This window comes from Pieris brassicae, chromosome 13, assembly GCF_905147105.1.
Source record: "Pieris brassicae chromosome 13, ilPieBrab1.1, whole genome shotgun sequence".
Lineage (NCBI taxonomy): Eukaryota > Metazoa > Arthropoda > Insecta > Lepidoptera > Pieridae > Pieris > Pieris brassicae.
The window spans coordinates 5,584,598-5,605,654 of NC_059677.1; the positions used below are offsets into that span (position 1 = coordinate 5,584,598).

Genomic DNA, 21,057 nt, shown 5'->3' on the forward strand with positions numbered 1-21,057 from the left:
ATATTTTTTTATTCGCCAGTCACGTGACACAAAAATGTCACAGACTAGTCGATTCAACGACTGCTTAGCTTGAAAATACTGTCTGTCTGACTGAACTTTAGCGACTTGATTGAATATCGACTTTAATTCGCTGTCTAGAGATTCAATAAACTCTCCGATTTAACTACTTTACTGCGACATATATAACTTAATGTATTCTTGCAAAAAAAAAATGTTTTTTTTTCTCTCACGCTGGCTGCCAGGAAGCCCTCCTCTTTATTTTATTAATCTAATTGTACTGTATTTATAGTTGCAATGAAGTGTAAATAAAAATAAAATTTTAGTGAAAATTATAATTTATATTAAAAATAATTATTAATAACCCCGCGTAACTCCAAGCTACACGCGGTAAAGTCCTTGCTATAAAATTAACGTTCATAAATCTTTCAACTCTGCTTAGGGTCGAATAATTATTATTAAAACAAAATTAATACAAACATATAACATATACTGTGACGACGCTATTTAATGCATACATAGAAAATACATATATATTTTTTTAAGCTAATGTGTGATACCGACACATTGCCAGAAGGCTCGTGATTGCGTTGCCTTTTAAGAATTGGTACACTCCTTTTTTGAAGGACCCTAATCGAAAATACAGCAGTGGACCGTGGAGCCTAAAGAAACGCTCAGTTGTGGAACGACGGACGTCGAGGTGATACGGATGGTTATTTGTGTTCTGTCCGATGATGAAATTCGGCTGCAATATTGCTTCGAACAAAATAATATATTAATAAGACTGACGTACACTTAATATTAATTACTCTTTGTAAGTTATGAATATACAGTTTTCAAATAATAATAATAAGTCATGGTGGTACAATCGAATATTCTGCCACACATAATGGCGTGCAAGTGCGTACACTACACCATCACATTATTAAGATATATTATTACGTTATTCATATTATTTCACATGAATAATCATGAATGAAAAGTGTTTTAATATTTTTGGTTAATTAATTATTATAAACCTTGATTGTCTAAAAGTAAGTACGTGTGTACCTCTAGGTGTGGTGGATTCGACGTTTCGTCATATGATATTTGGAAATCACATGATGCCAACAAAAACATAACTTGTAAAATACTGAGTCTCTCAACGTAAACAGTTGTGAGGTCCATGTAATAACTGGCGATTAATTCAGACCCTACACAAGGGACCTTAAGTTATTACATAACTAGATAACCTAATAACATCTTATATCTTATAGTTAGTCTACTAAAACTGCCTTAGAGTTTTAATGATCAGTCAGTGAGTGACAAAGTTAAGAAATTTGACTGTTAAGGGCCTATACGGTCGCCAAACTCCAAAAAAGCATAATTTCTATCCATTTCTTGAAGGGGAATGGAAAATATTATAGTTTATGGTAACTTGGCTCTATAGAAAAAAAATCCAAACATAGCCAATTTTTGACACTGAATTCATTTTATGAAATTTTGAAATTTACACGATATATTTTATCGCAACTCAAGTAATACATTTCAGAAAAAATAATTGAAAGTAATTTAATATTTTACATAATCAATTGTTATTACGGGCCGGCGTGCCTCAGTGCCTCAGTGCTCCATCCAGCTCTCCATTGCGTACCGCAGACCACCCCGAGACTGACACAGAATTTCGTGTGTCTTAAGATTACACCGGGTTTGTGCCCAGTTGGCATAAATAAAAGCCATTAACAGGAAAAAATAGACTACACCGTGTTTATACAATCTTGGTAACTGAAAAATCAGACTGTTAATTTTGTCACAACAAAGTTATAAGGTCTTAAATGCTTCGAGAAGTGGCCTTGCCTACCATCAACCTATCATCAAAAACGTAGCGCCACCTAGTGAGCATTTGGCGTCAACAATAGCTAAAGTCACGTGCGTCATGATGTCACTGATAAATTGATCTATTTGACGCAACTGAGTAACAATAAAACCTAGAGACGCGATTCGACATTAATAGTACGACAATAATTGGCAAATATTCGTAAGTTATGGTAATTTTCATCTGGCTAGTCTTTAGCCTGACACTCTTTCAGGTAACGAAACTCTTTGAAGCTGGGTGTCAAATGGCTTTAACCATTTAAACCATGAGCATATAACTAACATAAAATTAGTGGTAGTGGGTTTGCGGCATTAACAAAGAACTAACTTATTAATGGGGTCTTAAAACTATGTGACATGTAATATGAGTGATGTCGACTTTTTGGACATTATCGGAAACGAGAATGTTATTACAATTTGTGAGTGTGGGAAAAACTAAAGGGCTCATTTTGGCTTCAATATGCGATGATTGCTAACTAATTTGCGCTTCTATTTATTAAATAATAAAAATCAATGGCGTTTCAACCTTTTTAGGTCTGGGCCTCAGATTTTTGTATCTATTTCATGAACATTTGTTAATCGAATAGGCAAGTAGGTGATCAGCCTTCTGTGCCTGACGCACGCCTTGTTGGGTCTAAGGCAAGCCGGTTTCCTCACGATGTTTTCCTTAACCGTTTGAGCGAATGTTAAATGTGCACATAGAAAGAAAGTCCATTGGTGGTCCTGGGATCGAACCTACGACCTCAGGGATGAGCGTCGCACGCTGAAGCCACTAGGCCAACACTGCTCTAATCATTAACTAAAATATAGAAATATTACTAAACCACATCCATATTGTACCTATTGGTTTCCGAAATAATTTAAAGGTCAAACTCAAGATACAAAAACTTTTTGCGATTGAATTATTCATGTTCTTGAAAAAGCTTTACAATTTAAGAATATTAACCCATTTCGCTTTCAGGAAGTACCATGTCAATTCTATCCTGGCGTGATGCCAGCACGCACTGATGACGACCTCGGTCTCATATTAACCGCCCTACTACTTGCCAGACAAAGGAATTTGAACATGAACAATTGTAACAGACAGAGGAAGACAATATCCATACCATATCCAGTACCCTTCACGACCACAACCATAATCTCTAGGTCGAGGGATAGGGACGACAGAACTGGGAGCTCTGAGGAAACATCCCAGGAAGATTCCACAAGTTTTGATCTTAAATATACTCCTGTAATAGTTGCCGAGTCTGAAGAAATCACCAATTAATTGACGCCCAAAATTAATAATGTATCCTCAATCTAAGTCTAAATCTAATCTTGGATTGATTCATATCTAAAGATCGATCTCCAATCTGCATGCTACCCGATTGTTTATTCGACAATAGATTGCACGTAATCAACCCTAAAACTCCTTCCTATCTCAAAAATGATTTGAAGTTTTTGGGAGCCCATAACTATAGCTTACGCTCTTCCGAAAACTATACCCTTGAAATTCCATCTCATAACTCCTCCTTTATTGGCGAATCCTTTAAGGTATCTGCATAGTGAGGTTATAGAACTCACTTCCCGTCCCTATTCGCTTAGCTCCTTCTCTATCTTCCTTTAAATTTCTTCTGTACAAACATTACCTGTCCACATCGTATTCCCAACTTTCTTACTAACTACTAACTGACGTGAAACTTATCTTAAATTATCGTGTTCATGTGCACTTTTTACTTTCTATCTTTAATGTATCTTTAATATTTTATTCCTGTTTAGTTTTTTGTTTTAATAACTGTGTATTACATGTATTTTGCACTACTTGCCTATCTTATTTAATACATTTCTTTTTTCTGTACTCACAGTGGTTGCCTGGAAGAGATCGCTCGTAAGCGATAAGGCCGCCAGTTGCCCTCCTTTTGATTTAATTATGTTAATTTTTATTTTTATTTTGTAGTGTAATAAATAAATAAAAATAAATAATCTTCTGTGTGATCCTTCCCTCTCGACCGCGTTTCGTTAAATGCAATATGTTTGTTCAAACATACTAAAAGGTTGCTGTTTTTGGAATAAAATAAAATTAGTAGGACTATGTATCTATAGTAACCAATATTTTTGGTTATAGCTACTGATATAAACGTTTAAGGTCTCTATTTATATTATTAAATATGATAATTTAAGAAGTTATTATAAGTCTAAGCTGTTTTTACTGATGTACTCTTTCGTATCTTTCTTTCAAATTGTATTTTTGCTGGGATTAAGAGAAACGCAGCATATCATTTACAGTCTAGACTCTTCGAATATTACCTAAAACTTGTAACCGTGCGGTGCGTTCTAGTCTATAATTTGTATCTGTAATTAATATATTTAGTCTGTTAATAATTTTGACGTTTACTATCAAACTGTGTTTGTGCTGTGGTGAAGAGACGGAAAGTATAATTTTTTGTTAATGTTCTAGATTGCCTTATTATATTTTAAATCATATTATAATCGAATAAACATTCGAATTCTATATTATGAACCATAAATAAACACACGTTTTGTGTATCGGTGTATTTTTTTTACTCAGGCAAATTTAGTTTGATAATATTACCTTAATTGGCACCTAGTTAGTTACCCATTGATACGCTGAACCTCTATTCACCAATATATGTATAGTATTAAAATGTAGTAGCACTACAGAGCAGTGTTTAGTGTCTCTCATTCTGAGGTTTGATCCCCGTGCACCTTTAACCTTTGCTCGAACGCTGAAGGAAAACATCCTGAGGAACTGGCTTGCCTTAGACACAACGTCCAAGGCGTGTGTCAGGTACAGGAGGCTGATACTTGTCTATTAAACAGATACAGAAATCTGAGGCTTAGACCTAGTTTTTTTTGCGTAGCTCGTCCTGAATGGGCGTTTTTCCCGCGACTAGCGCAAGGGCGTCTCCTGTGAGACTCGAACCTCGGCTGGGGACATCGCGTGGTGGTCCATCGCCTGAAGGGCAGGACGGAAGCTCACTGGAGTGAGTGAAGTACGAAGTTCCACGTCTAGTTGCAATTTTTTTTGTATTTTTAAACGACACAAGGTTTTATCACAGCTCCATTTCTGGGTCCAAGGGTTCAAACTAGAATCACATTTGTTTAAGACATACTTGCCTTTGGACTAATCTAACTATAGGCTATATATCATTTGCATTTAAGATATTTAACAATCAACTTAATTGCCCGAACCTTTTATCAAAATTTCATGTACTTCAGGAGTCATCACCCCCATTTGACGCTTTTAGCAGAACGTTTTGGCCAAAACTTAGCAATATCCAAACTGAGCATTCCGATAAACGAGCTAGCTCTGGACGTCCATAACTTCCTTCACACTCTAAAATCATTTTTTATTTAGTTATTATAATATTTCTATTTTATATACGCTTCTCATAATAATTCTTGTATTTTGTTCTTGCTGTATTAGTGTGCCGAGCGTTGAAAAGCTTTAAATTAAAGGAACCCGACAGACGTAGTACTGCAAACGGAAAATAATACGAACGGTTCAAACTGGGTATCGAACCCAGATCGTTTGGTTAAACATAAAGAGTTCTACCAGTTAAGCTATTTATGCCTGAAAAACAAGCTGTTTAGTTGCAGTATAGATAAATAACCAAGATGAGTGACACATACAAAAAATTCATTCAAATTGGTCCAGCTATTTAAAAGGATTTCAGTGACATACGCACGTACAATAGAATTATATATATAAAGATACAATTAGTGACGTCATGTCGGTTTCCACAAAATATTTTTCGATATATTACGAAATTATATACATTTATTATGTACCTACATTCTACAAGCTCACAGCACACACTACACGACACTTATTTACTTCTGACACTTGACACACACTACTTCTTACACTTATTACTGAGATCTTTCTAAGACAAACATAGGTAGTATTGTCTTTTGTTAAAATAGCTTTTAAACAGGAAGAAAATCACTTTCGTCACATTTAAAATTTAGCATTATGTAAATAATTATAAGTTTTTAATAATAATACATAGCTTTAATCAGTTAAAAAGTGTTTTTCTCAAACATAGGTAGACTGTGAGTAGCCACAGGCTGAATATAGCATCGACCTGTGGACTTTATATATATAAAATTTATAAAAAAAAATTGTTTTGTTGTTTTTCATATAGTCAGGAGAAGGTTCTTATGAACGAGAAAAAATAAGAACATTTCACGGATCATTAGAAAATTTGAGAATACTTTTATTACGATGGCAAATTTATTTAACAGTGCAAAACGCCTTTACAATGCAAACTTTTTTCATATAACCTTATGGCGTTTGACATAACATTGTCAGAATGCGTGCAAATATCGTCAAAGAGGATGTAAGAAAAATGAATATCGTTTAAAACAAATGCTTCGATCGAAGTTATTATATTGATAAAATACATATAAAATAATTACAGTCGCTAATTGTTTGTGGCATTAATCTTGAAAATCCATTTTCTTCACATGGCCAGTTATATGTCGTCTGTTCCCATATCAGAATACCAACAAAACTATTTATATACGCCAGAAAAACAAACAAAGAATGTTGTTTATCACAAAGCATTACAATAATAAACACATTGTTTCCGCAATATTTTTTAGTTATCATACCAATTCGAGATTAATATTTTATTTATTTATTTATTTATTTATTTACACTTCGTTACACTACAAAATAAAAATAAAAATTAACATAATTAAATCAAAAGGAGGGCAACTGGCGGCCTTATCGCTTACGAGCGATCTCTTCCAGGCAACCACTGTGAGTAAAGAAAAAAATAAATGTATTAAATAAGATAGGCAAGTAGTGCAAAATACATGTAATACACAGTTATTAAACAAAACTAAACAGGAATAAAATATTAAAGATACATTAAAGAGTAAAAATTATATTCATAGTTAAGACAGTACAATGTCTGTTGGGTCCGCTAGTATGTACATATATTTTTCTAGCAAACTACCAAATGCATAATATTGATTTTGTAATATGTAATAGATAATTGTAATGATAGCAATCAAGAACGTGATAAAAAATGAAAATGCAATATAAGATATCTCATCAGTTACAAAATAACGCATACATAATATTATATAACAGTCAGTACTGCTGCTATCATGCGCATTTCATTTATCTTAACCATGGCGTCTGCCATTTTTTTAACATCGTTTCTTATATATCTACACACATATGTAAGTATTGGTATTTAACACATATTTTTATGCATATTTTAAATTGTTTATTGGTAACCATAACAATCCAATATACAGTATTTGTATAACCTTCTTAGTAGTAATAAAAATAATTAAAAATTAAAAATTTGCATTTTGTTAGCCTATAGCGTTTCTCTGAATCTGTCAACCTGTCTAGTGTAAATAATTATTATGGCAATCAATCCTGATTTCACAATTGTTTAAACACTAATTCGGAACATGTATTTTTAAAGAAATTTTAAAAATAAATCAGTGTTTCTGCAACCTGCTTTTTATGTCTAGGTCTAAGATTTCTCCATCCATCCATCTAATTCCATCTAATAGGCAAGTAGGTGATCAGCCTTCTGTGCCTAACACCCACATTTTTGGGTGTAAGGCAAGCCGGTTTCCTCACGATGTTTTCCTTCACCGTTGGAGCGAATGTTAAATGCGCACAAAGAAAGAAAGTCCATTCGTGCACAGCCGAAGAACCTCAGAGTTGAGAGTCGTACTCTGAAGCCTCGCACTCACGTCGCACCGTGCTCCGCATTAAAGCAGTTAGTATCGTTGTAACTATTTAAAAATATTTTTTTTTACAGATCTGCTATGGACAACAGAACTTTTTCAATCACCAAAACTTCAAGAAACAGCACAGCGTATCTGGCACACAGACAAATAAGTCTATCTATCCAAATAATGATGGAAAACCGCAACTCCAGCAGTTGCTTAACTCGCAAAACCAACCGGAGAATTTTGAATCTATGCAACCCATGACGCAATTACAGCCTGTGGCACAAACTGTTAATCAGAACACACCAGCATACCCAGTAACGTGCAATCACGCTGGAGCTGCTCCTGGATCTATGGATATACCTCAGCAAGCGGTTCCAAATTATGTCCATCAGGTCTCTAGACCCACACCGTTATATCAACAGCCCCAGTTTGCTATTCAACAACGACCTGCCGCTCAACCAACACAACATTACAATCCACCAATCCAGAATTACTTGGCACCAGCCATTGTCATGGAAACGCCACAATTTCCACCATCTTCCGCGAGACCATTCTACGGGTATGACGGTTTCAAAAATGGTGCTCCCTCATACCCTCAGTACGTCCCAATGATACCACCATACCCAAGTTATCCAGTCAATACAGTTATAACCGATCATGGATCACAATCGTCAAGTCTTAAAACACTTCTTCCAATCATTCTTAATTTATTAAAGGATAAAAACAATTGTAATTGTAGATCGTGTGAGTGTAATTGTTCCAAAAGTACTAGTGGATATTGCAAGAAATATCCCCTTAGTGATGATGGACCAGATATAGAACTGTCAGAGGAGATAGAAACTATTAGACATGTCAGAGAACCAAAAAAGGCTGGGAAATTGAAAAATGAAATCCCCGCTAGCGCAGAAGTTGAGTCATTGGAGTCTCGTGAGGATAGTCACGAAGAGTAATTAAATTTTATTTCTTAATATTGTTTTAGTTAATAAATTATTTACAATTTAATTTTGTTGACTCTTTTTTTTTAAAATAACAACACATTGCAAAGGCAGTGCGTTGCCGGCCTTTCAATTGTGGTATTAAAATAAATGGAGAACTGAATTTATAGATCAGGTTAATCTAATAATCGAATTGTCATGGAGAGACTTCCTTTACAACGATGAATTTGGTTGAAAATTGATAAATAATTATTGAACAACAATGTCTACATCCGAAATATTTCCGAACCAATTCGACTTAGTATCCTTTATTCTTAAAGTAAGTCTAAGTTGTCTAAGAGCGTACCAATCCTGAAAAGACAATTAGCGCGCCCTCTGGCAATTTATCTGAGGTATCACTAATCATCAGGTGAGCCTCCTGCCTGCCCCCTGTTCTATCAAAAACCTGAATAACGTAATAATTTTCGTGCCTATTGGCATAAGCTAATATTGAGTTCAGTCCTCACAGTCCGAGCGTAAATAGAAAAAAATGTGTGCGTGTACTAGTGTACACACGTAAGTAATGAAACTTCTTTACTATATGCAACTACAGAAATAGGTTAAATACTATTATTAGATATACAAATGGCTTTTATTATTATTGACATGAATACAAATAATACAATTATTTCATTTTACCTTATTACTACTAAGATTATTACAGAAATTCATTAATTGTAATAGATTTATTACTATCATTGTTATCGTTATTAAATATTTTTGTTATTAATGGCTTCGAATTACTTCGAATCAACCGTAGAGACAAGAAAAAGATGGCACTTAACGGAAAAATGTGACGCGTAACCGAAAAATGTGACGGTAATTTTTTTTCTAACGCCGATAAAGAAGTTTCACTTTAAAACATAGAAACCTCAGTTTCTCTCTCTTCGACAGGAGATGCCTGTTTAACTGCAACATATCGACTGACTAGGGAAGATGGAAGGAGTCAACAACTTCCACTGTTTTGCTGTCCTTTATGGTTACCTAGTCTGAAACCAGCTCAAAGATATTTTAGTCAAAAATATGACACGTTTACGACATTGTTTAAAACACTTGTGTATATAATATACATGTCGCAGTAAAGTAGTTAAATCATACAGTAAATTGAATCTCTAGACAGTTAATTAAAAATCGATATTCAATCAAGTCGCTAAAGTTCCGTCAGACAGGTGAGTGAACGAAACCTGTTCCTAGGCAACGAGACTAACCTAACCTAACCATTTACAATAAAGCAAAACACAGAATATCCAAGCTCTCAGTTCGTGGCGAAATTTTGTTTTACATTGTTAATCAACTTTATTTAAATCAAAATGCTAGCGCCTTGATTGATTATCGATCTTTAATCAACTGTCTAGAGATTCAATTAACTCTCTGACTTAACCACTTTACTGCGACATACATATTGTAAACAATATATATGCATACGGCATTGTTTTCTTCGATATAAAAGAAACAAATAGAAAAAAAACTGTTACGCTACAACCTCTTAGCTCTGGGTGTCAGATATCTCTATGTTTTATGGTCAATAAAAAGTCTGGGCATAAATACTGTTACATAAAAACTTTTTTTTTTCAACTTTTTAATTATTTTTAGACCTCCCCTATTATTTAATAAAAAAAGAGAGTGTTAATTATTACATTAACAATCTATTTAGCGGGATACACCTTTTTAATTATTTTTAATGTACCAGGTTTAGCCGTAATATCTACAAGTGTTAGTGGTAGACTCCTTTTGTGAGTCCTCCTAATATTTTAAGAGTTCAAACGCTTGGGATATCGCAATCACAATGTTATTGTTATCTGTTTCTCAGAAATGTTCTCACGAAATAATTTCGCAACGTTATTAACAAGGAATAATTTATTTAATGAACTCATATTTTATTATACTGGTATCTTTTGCCGCTAGTTAAACGGTGCTGTTTGGTTAAGAGTCTAGGCTGTTAATTAAACTAATTGGCAGTAAATATATAACAAAAATCGTCGCCGTATTGAGCTTCTCCGTCACCGGCTCTATCAGATTACACACAACCATAATGAACTGTAAATCATCTATTAGAAATAACATTATCTAATGAAACAAGAAAACAATAAGATATAGACGTGACTGGGAGGCTTTTAAGCTGGCTCCAGACTCTTGCGAGGCGCCACAACGAGTCCTTTGCCACTAATATTGGCGTGTCGAAGCTGTACGAGTGGTAACACTCTCTACGTAGTTGCTTGGGTTTTTATAACAAATATAAATATCATTATTTTTTTTACTTTCTTAGGTGTCGATTTAAAGTCTTATTAATTAACCAAATTCTATAAAAGCAATACACACGGTGATTAAATTTTTAAAGGCAAAGTGCATTTTCAGGGTTTTTTTATATTACAGGAGGCAAAAGGGCAGTAGCTTCTGATGTTAAATCTAAGTAAGACACTCACACTGCGTGTAGAAGCGTGGTAGAGTGTTTAGACCACAGTAATTATAAAGAACTTAACTCATTATTATGAAATTATAATAATGTCCTTATTATATGACATTATGATATACATTTGCATGCCTATTTTTAAAGGGCTGAATGTGCGGTTTTTCTAATAAATAATCAACCTAAATATTCCTTGCATTCTTTGCAAATAAACTATATTATCGTTACCACACTCAAACTTGATAAGGAAATGCGCGCATCCTTACAGTGGGACTACTAGTGAGCAAGTCGCCCCAACCGACAAAAAGCGTAGAAGTGACGGGGCGAGGCGACACCAGTTGGCACGAGCGCACAATCGCGCTCGCGACCCTCGTCGAGAGTGTGGATGGGAAACAATTTGTAAACAATGATGAAATTTCAATTTATATTCAATGTTAAATAAAATCGACATGTTTGTTTTCATTGTTTAAAAATTAATCTTTAGAATTGGTTCTGTTCAAATTTGTTTCAATATTTAAAGATAAACACCCACCCACACTGTTGATAGATTTCTTTAAACATTTCCTATTTTTGTGATACTCCATTTATCAAGGCGACAAAAGAAGAATGATAAAGTAAACTAACGTCCCTCGCTTTAAGGGTAAACCCTCTAAAGAGTGTTTTCCAAAGTAGAACCCACGCCCCACAGGGGGCAATTCTACTGTTATTTGGAATTTAACTTTTTCAGTATATATTTTGAAAATTTACTTCAATATTATGTATGTCGAATAAGGTTAGGGGATTTTAAAGAAGCTAAGGTGGAGCATGGCCCACTTGCCCTCCTTCTTCCCTCCCTTCAAAAGAAGGGAGGGAAGGAGGAGTCACTGACTTAAAGCGTCAAAATCATGAGGCTTTGGTTGATCAGCATTACACTCATCCTCAATAACGACCACAAAAAAATACATTTTAAGTTGCCGATATTAGTTAAAACTGCGGAGATGTGTACGTTCTTTTGTCGCCGCTCATGGAAATTCACATTTCCAGAAGATTCCCAAGTTGCCGGCCTTTTAAAAAATGGTTAACTCTTTTCTGGAAGGACACAATAGTGTGGCAGAAACTGCCTTCAGAAACGCTCAGTTGTGGAACGACGGACGTCGAGGTGATACGGATGGTATTTTGATATTTTGCCTTGACGTCCGATGACGGAACTCAGCTGCAGATATAAGTCCCAACAACTCCTCTGAACTCTTGCGTGCTTGTACCGGTTAAACGTTAGTCGTTATTAAAGGTTATGTTACTATTTATGCGAAAAATTCACACTTTATAAATTTTCGCATCGCAATTACGAAATAATAGGCAGATTGCACGCAACACACATTGCATCGAAGTAGGCGGAAATTATGAAATTTATTACTAAAGATGATAAGGAACTGATAAAATTTAAATAAATAAGGCTTTGTGCGAACGGGTTCGTTAAAGATGTCGTGGATTTGCTGTACCCTGCTTTTGCTGATGAGTTTTAACGTAAGGTTCTATGGTATACATTTTTAAAGAAATTTAAATTAATTTATCTGTGTAGGGCAAAAAGTGCCAACATACGTAACGGCTAGCACGCTGTAAGATGTTGTAATTGGAGTATCTTAGTAACTTGATTTAGTTTAAGATATTTAACAATGCGGATTGACCTAAACTTTATAAAATTCAATATCGTGTAACACATCATCCCATTTATCCCTTTCAGAAGGACGCGTTTTGGCACCGATATCCAGATTGAACGCTCTGATAAACGAGCTAAGTTTGGATATCCATGGCTCCTCTAACACTTTAGAATGATTTTTTCTTTAATAATTCATTATGTAGATTATTCTTTTAGGCAAGTAGTTAATTGGCCTTCGAAGCCCTGGCTTACCCCATGAGAGTGAAGATTTCACAGTAGGTTTCTTTGGACTAGGGTTATATTATCATTCAGTGATAAACCTGCTGGTATGTTACAGATATCAGTATTATCCTATCCTGGATGTTACGGAAATGCACCTGTCCCTGCTTACTATGGCAACGGATACCCACCTATAGTGGTGAAATCGGACGACAGTTTAAAGAGCATATTACCCCTGATCCTCCTCCTCCTCATGGATGGCGGTGGTCAAGGGTGTGGTTGTAATTGCGACGAGGGACCCATACCTATGCCTTTTCCAATACCTATACCAATTAACAGTCCTGTGATAATTTGAATCAGTGAATGATAGAGTTAATAACATACATTATATATCTGTTTTGTTGAATTGGTTGAATTATAATAAAGATTTTTAGCGAATATATATATATATTTTTTAATTTATATTCCCGCCTTTCAAGAGATACGATCACGGATCTCCACTTACGGTTCATACGTCTATGCTCTTTTATGACCTTCACCATGACCATGTTTGAGTACTTTTGAATTACCCTTCCCCAGTACCAGGATTTGGTTCAGGTATGACAAGGCTAACCCAACCCGATTTCATCATTCACTATATATCTGATTGTATATTATCAATGTTTTAATCAAGGTCTTTTGAGGTTTAGCCTGTACAGGACCATGCAGTGACCAAGTTGCGTACTTGGGCCACGTATTGCAGCATGTTCGCTACCACTACCTTCATTTAAACAACGGGTAATATACATAGTTGGTACAGGAAAATAAAGGCTTCGTAACGTTGCGACTGCGGCAGAATTGCTGCATCTGTCACAGGACAAGACACGCTTCACGAGACTGACGGCCAACCTCCAGTTCAGAGGCACCAAAAGAAGAAATAATAAATTAAAATTATCCAAACCTTTACTGAAGTGCTGATGAACTTATTACCTGTAACAAGAATATTTAATAAATAAAGATAGCCATGTCTCTGTAGCTCAGTGGCAATTGGTGGATTCGTACTCCATCTATGTACAAGCTGTTCCTTATTCATGATAACACTTGTTGCGATATTTTTCCAAACAAAAACAGTTGCAGTTGGGACAAAGATTATATAATGTTAAACATGCATATACCCCATTGGGGTTAATACAGAATTAGAATGATGTGTATAAACTAAAAAACTTATTAAAAACATTTTCCTCATTAGATAGCTTTTGTTTAAGGAGTTGACAATGCGCCTACGCAGACCGGCGATGGATGTCCAACTAGACACGGGGACTATGGGGATGGAACGTAAAGCTATCTGGTATTCACGGGGTAGCGAAACCCAACCCACGAAAAACACCTCAGTCTTCCACACACCCTTATGGGTTCGTCAAGGCATTCAACCCAAGAGCGTATATCCGATATAGAGTCCAATCATGACTTGCGGTTAAATAAAGTATCCGAGAAAACGGGAAAGGCTGCTCAAATAAAAAATCTTTCCCTTAATTTTTAACCATTACTGTCAAGATAATGAACCACTCTGAGTCACTGTTAAATACGTGCCGATGATCAAAAATTTTCGTTACGTAATTATAAGTATTATTTTGAAATTATTCCTATAAAAAAGAGGCTCACTTGAAAATGTGTCAATATTTCAAAATGGGGTCAATTGTGATATTGTTTTCTTTGTTTGTCTTTTGGAAGGTAAGTTTATTTATTTATTATTATATATAAAAGCAAACAATTGCATTAAAAATATAGCCAAAGATGGAATACATTATTTACAATAACATCAAACATTTACAAAATAAAAATCTATGAAAATTGTTAAATACTTTTAACTAATACCTACTTTGGCTGTGTTGTGTGATTGTGTAAATGTTAGGGTGTCAGCGTGAAGGTGTGTATGTGGGGTGTGCTCATGATGCAGTGATACGCGCTATGGATTAATACTCTTCATGTTTTAAATATTGGTTGATTTTTGCGTAGTTACGTTTATAAGTTTAAAAAAAACACTAATATAATGGATATAATACTAAATTGTAGTTTTTATATAGTAGGCAAATGGGCCGGAGGCTCATGTGATGTCAAATTATACCTAAAAATCACATTACCAGAGGGCTCGCAAGTGAGTTGCCGGCCTTTCAAACATGTTTTGCACTTCTCGCGTTCACTTCATCTTTTTTTTCTTTTCTCACAGTGGTTGCTTGCAAAACATGGCGATAAGGCTCTAGATTTATTTTTTATTTAATTGTAATAGAACTTTATTGGTTGCAACGAATGTAAAAAATAATAAATAGTTTACATACATAGTCTGTGGTCTAATATATTTTTTTGCCCGTTTGGGCAGGATGATGTTAAGTGATACCGCCCACTCTCAATGCCAGAGCTCGCGAGTGCCTTGCCGGCTTTTAATATTTAAACAACTCATTCCTTTACTAATGATTCCAATTCAAATTATAATTTAACTTATTTTTGTTGTGGGTATGGTCGGTATGGGCATTTAATGGATGTAACAATGGCGACCTGTAAGTGTGTTCAGAGTAGAGTCTTACAGAAGTACGACTCTCGTGTGTCCAAAATGATTTGGAATTTGTCTCATTTAGAACAAAATCTTGACTCTCTTTTCCACCTTAAGGTCCGAAAAATACTAAATTATATTTTATTTTACTAGGGTTATGCAGACGCGCAGGCGCGCGTAGAATACATGAAACCTCCCACCATAACAGCCACACCCATGGTCCAGCCATGCCAGTTCGTCATCCCAGCTGTCATCAAACCTCTTCTATCAGCGGAACCAGAAGTTCCTCGCGCCCCCGCAGTACCCGAGTACCAGCCCTATCCAATGCCACCGATAATCATCCAAGAGGACAACAGCTGGCACCATCTGCTGTACTTTCTGATCTTCGCCATGAAAAATAGGAACTTTGCTGCTCCACCGCCGATGCCATACCAATATCCGATGCCTGGTTACGATAGATTCTGTAATGATGCTCCATATATGCCCTATCCCTTCCCCATGCAGAACCAAGGCATGGACTCAATGTATGATGATGAACCAGAGCAGAGAGATAACGAAGTAACTCTAGTGATAAGAGCTGATAAATGAAATACTGAATAAAGACTGTTCGATATGTGTTCTTTTATTTCTTTCCATCATCCTCAAAGTAAAACTGATGCGATATAAAAAAAAAATGTTTTTTCATTATAAATTCAGTACAATGTGTAAGATTTGGGAACCCTTTTAAGTATAAAGTCCTGTCGGAGTATTTATAAACATATATTCAAAATTGTAATTAAATATTTTTAAGTTAAATTTATAGTTAAGATCATATTTTTAATTAAAATTTTGTTTTTGAAGTGAAACTTCATAAGGCCATGAGGGTAATTTTTTACGCATGAAACGCAATAATAATAATATTAGCGTCACGATGTGCGTATTTTTCGAAGAAAAGGGAGAGAGCAATTGAGACCGATTGAGAGAGAGTGAGAAAGGGAGATCGAGTAAAAATACACGCTTATGGTTGATGTATTCGTTTAGTAGTTACATATTAGAATTTTAGGTGGTAATTCTAAATATTATTATTAGCACTTATAGTGAGTAAATAGTGTGTATATAGATATACAAATACATGGAGTTATCATATACTGGTAGATGATCATCTATTGGGGCTTTTACCTCAGTTATAATTAATTTACAAAGAAGTTTCACTTCTGACATGTGTACATTGTAAGCACGCAATTCTGTTTTAAATAAATTTTCTTTATATAAAACTACTTAAAGAAATATTACTTTAAGTACACTTAATCCATAGCAATAAAGACCCCATCATAAATTGAACAGTTCAATAAACAATAATAATCGGCGCTTCGACCCTTAATTCGCTACTTTAGCCTCAATAACACGTGGTAATCATGATATTGAATTGTAGCTTATATGACACGTTTGTCGGTTTACCATAGCAGTGCCATTTATTGATTACTTACTCAATCCAGTCGAAAAGTATCGGTCTGTTAGAATCTTTCGGAGTTAACAGATAATTGTGACTGTCAATTAATTCTAGACAAAGAATTTGCAATAAAATAAAATTGCGACTATAATTAAAGATCTAAACTATCCTATCTCTTAAGTTGGACCAGACTGCTCACGGTGTGCCAATTTAAAATCGGTTAAGTAGTTTAGGAGTCCATCGCGGACAAACATCGTGACAGGAGATTTATATATATTAAGAATTAATATCGGCATCATTACATTCAAGTTACATACTAACGTTGCCGTTTTAATGGCAAGTAAGTGTATCAGCCTTTAGCTGCCTATTTTAAGGCCTAATTTTTTATACTGCGTAGGGTGCCCCCTACGCAGCCTGATTGAGCCTACGCGATGCCCAAAAAGGGCAGTTGTCGCAGCCCATGAAAACGCATTTTAGTGCATTCCCGGCCTTTATACGCATTTCTTCACCGTACGACTAAGTTAGACTGTATAAATAGTCCATTGGCGCAAAGCCTTTTTGAACGGCTTGATTTTGATTTAATTTAGAAATAATCTATATAATTTAACATCTAACTGTTGTGGTCTATGGCAGAATTACCAGTAGTATGAAACACCTCTGCTCCATAGTTTAATACTGAGTCAGGGCCACAACAAACACACATTACACACTTAAAAAGTACTTCATTATTTTTTTCCATAATTTTTGATTATTATTATTTTGTTTCGTTGATAATAAATGTGATGTGATATCACCCCTTTTTTCCAAATGGGTAGGCAAAGACCACGGATTTTCACTTACGATATACTATAATGATATGACTCATTATGTAATATGTGAAACTGTTTTTAATAATAAAAATATTAAAAAATGATAATTAGAAAATTGAAACAAATTTCATTTGTTCCCTGTGGCAGTGTACCTTTACACTGTTTTTATACATTTGCTCGCTGTATTGAGTTACTTATTCGTTGAAAAAAGCACCAGGTCTGGAGTCACCAGTACCAGGCGCCTACTTAATTCTTTAATAGCTTAAATGCCACGGCCTCTTCACAGGTTCTACTTTGGATTCAGCTACTAATATCGACCTTTCTTCGCACTCCACTGCTTCATTTAAGAATAGGTTAAAACAACTATTAATGTCCTAAACCTTGTTTCATTCTTCTTTATTATGCCTACTTGTATATTTGTCGTTCTCCTGATTTATAAACTTTGTATTGTATTGTCTACTTAAATATTTTGTATTGTATTGTCTACTTAAATAACATTCTGCTGTCATGTTTTTTGACGCTTGTTTGAACGCATGTTTTAATTTTATGTTTATATTTCTTATTTGTTTTATACTTTTAGAGATGTATCTGTTTGTTTCCCAAATGAATAAATAAATAAATAAATAGACCCAAGAGTCAAAGAAACATAGTCGCAGTTGGAGGAAATTTTCTTATCTCTGAGCTGTTAATATTTTCCCCAGATTTTCGCTTGTCTTTTATTTTCCGTTTTATTACTTTTGACAGTTTTTATTGAAGTTAAATTTGTTTAAAACTTTACTGGTAGGTTCATAAAAAACCAGTGCTACATTTAAAGGTCTGGGCCTCCAATTTCTTTTATTGTTTTCTAATAAGCAATAAATCAGAATAATAAAAAAAATCATTAAAAGTTGAAAATACATAAATATCTTAAAATATATAAATAGCCATATATATATATGTGTCGGTGTTACGTGTATTTTTCTCAATAGATTGTTGTTTTAAACATCTGCATGCCGACTGCATTTGGCGTCAATGACCGACGCAAGCAAGAACTGTTTTCGGGTTATATTTAAAAACTAGGTTTAAATTTTCAAGGATGGATACGTGACCTGTTTGGGTTGAAAGAGGAAGACAGAAGGATACGAGAGGGAATGCTTATGTGGTTTGGTGATGGAGAAAGGAATGAGAAGCGGTTCACGAGTAGGAACAAGGCAATGGATGGTTAAGTTATGTTAGATAGGCCTCGTCTTAAATGGACCTGCCTTAAAGTGGAAGCGATAATCATAATTTATTTGCAAGAATATGGTACGAAAATGTTATGGGGGTACAAAAAATCCCGTAGGAGGCCCCGACATGTTCTAACGGATTCGAACGACCCAATCACGAGACCCAATGACTAATAAAAATAAAAATTAGATTAGGGTAAAAGACCGCCTTTAGCGGGGAAACCGTAGATCTTACGTACTTCGCTCACTCCAGTGAGCTTCCGTCCTGCCCTTCGGGCGATTGACCACCCCGCGACGGCCCAAGCCGAGGTTCGAGTCTCACAGGAGACGCCCTTGCGCTAATCACGTTCAAACGCCCATTCAGGCCGAGCTACGCTCGCCAAAACAGCCCGAGCTGAGCTGTAAAAGCCTTTAAGGCCAACTGCGAGCGACATACAAAAACTAAAGTTCGTATATTCTAACTTAAAAAAAAAAATTAAATACTAAAATATAATTTAATAAATGAAAATTAGAATGTTTAATTTTAACGGGAATTAAAAAAACATTTACGTGCTAATATTGACACATAGGGGAATTTCGAAATAGTTAGTGTATATAAACAACAATTTTCATTAAATTAATATTAAAAATGTCTATCATTAAAGTTGCATTCTGTTTTAGTTTAGTTCTTGCCTTACAGGTATTGTATTATTTTTATTACTTTTTTATGTAACAGGGGTAAAACGGGCAGGAGGCACGCCTGATGTCAAGTGACCGACCTCCATGGACACACATTGCCAAAAGGCTCGCAAGTGTTGTTGGGTCTTTTAAGAATAAAAAATCGTATAGTATAAAGCGTCAAAAAACTTTGTTCTTTGTTAGTATTTATCCCTTTCCATCACAGTGAAAACACAAATTGATAGGCAGAGACAAAAGATTTTTGTATATGTTTAGTAAAAGATTTATTTTTAGATAAAATTGTGTCTTTCAGGCAGTCAATTGTCAAATGGGATGCAATTGTGGGCCATATCCCATAATATACCGTGAGAAAAGCAATGATTTAGACGTCATACTGCCAATACTAATGCTGGCTATGATGGACGACGGTCCCTTTGGGGCCATGCCCCCAATGCCTCTTCCATATGCTGGTATGAAAAATAATGGTGGATGTGGGTGTGGTGGTTATCGGCGCTAAATATACAATATTTAATGTAAACTTTCATTATTTTTATTTCAATAGAGTATAGACGAACTTTATGGTTTCATAGATTAAAATAAAATTAACCATTAAAACTAGATTGACGACCTCTATGGTTTCGTCTATCACAAACCACTTTATTCCATTTTCAAAATTCGATTCAATTTCGAAATTAACTATGTTTAAATGCTATTCTAAACGTAGTCTGTGAATGACATTTGTATGTTTACCACAATTGTCATATATTTAAGAAAATATAGCATTACGTATTCATGAACTTTAATAATTAATAAATATATATTGCAATCAACAGGAAATTTATAGGAAACCCTAAATATATTAAGACAGAAGACAGAAAAAAGCCTTTCCCATTCTTAACTCTAATTAAATAACTTAATTTACCTTGAGACATACTTTATACACATACGCGTTTCGTTGTGACACAGCCCTCCATACATAGAAAAATTATTTCCAATTCAAACAGTTCCTGAGAGAAGTTAAACCAATGCCTTATTAAGATATACACATATAATATATCAGTCAATTAACAGTAGTAAAATTCATATTAAAACATGTATAGAGTATAGACATTATTATAGACAATAAAATAGAACTAGCTATGATCTGAAGCAAACACTTTTTTAACGGATTGAAGCTATGTATTATAATTTTGAATTTTTCCGACGTTTCGCGTGCTTTACAGCGTGCGTGGTCACGGTGACTGAAGACAAATGGTGGTATAAGACAATAATATGTGCAATTGCTATGATCTGAAACCATTATAATATAATCAAATAAAAATGAATCGCAATCTTTTGTTAAGCACAAACGAAGGCGGCTTGACAATGACAAATTCGAGTATGTTTGATTGAGAAGATGGGAAAACTTTAAAGCCAGTTTTTATAATAACAGCAAAATGTTCTACAAATTGGTATGTTACTAAATACATTTAACTATAATTCTGTATCACAATTCACCAAAAACAGGTAGACACACGAACACAGACATTGCCACCTACAATAATGCAAAAAACGTGTACTTTGTCTTGAATGGTGTGCACGCGCAGCGTTATATTTTTTATTTATCTATTGAGAAAGATTTACAGCATATTACT

The 21,057-nt window shown here is 34.8% G+C and overlaps 2 protein-coding genes and 2 long non-coding RNA genes across 4 annotated transcripts in view; 3 read left to right on the top strand and 1 right to left on the bottom strand.

Moving 5' to 3' along the window:
- Positions 1-21,057, bottom strand: part of LOC123717870 — a 91,883-nt gene that overhangs the window by 43,930 nt on the left and 26,896 nt on the right. The gene's annotated exons all lie outside the window — the stretch shown is intronic.
- Positions 6,966-8,549, top strand: LOC123717872. Its single transcript, XM_045674121.1, has 2 exons — positions 6,966-7,047; positions 7,647-8,549. The coding sequence occupies exons 1-2, from the start codon at positions 6,973-6,975 to the stop codon at positions 8,508-8,510; spliced, it is 939 nt and encodes a 312-aa protein (XP_045530077.1). The 5' UTR covers positions 6,966-6,972; the 3' UTR covers positions 8,511-8,549.
- Positions 14,475-15,936, top strand: LOC123717874. The gene is made up of 2 exons (XR_006754886.1): positions 14,475-14,506; positions 15,477-15,936. It is a non-coding gene; the product is annotated as an uncharacterized LOC123717874 (long non-coding RNA).
- LOC123717875 lies at positions 19,398-19,961 on the top strand. Its single transcript, XR_006754887.1, has 2 exons — positions 19,398-19,445; positions 19,737-19,961. It is a non-coding gene; the product is annotated as an uncharacterized LOC123717875 (long non-coding RNA).

What these genes read in the sequence shown, in the direction of transcription:
- LOC123717872 (XM_045674121.1), top strand. Translation starts at nt 6,973, where the DNA reads ATGCGCATTTCATTTATCTTAACCATGGCGTCTGCCATTTTTTTAACA. An exon ending in TTATATATCTACACACATAT is followed by an intron (nt 7,048 to 7,646) that starts GTAAGTATTGGT and finishes TTTTTTTTACAG; the next exon opens with ATCTGCTATGGACAACAGAA.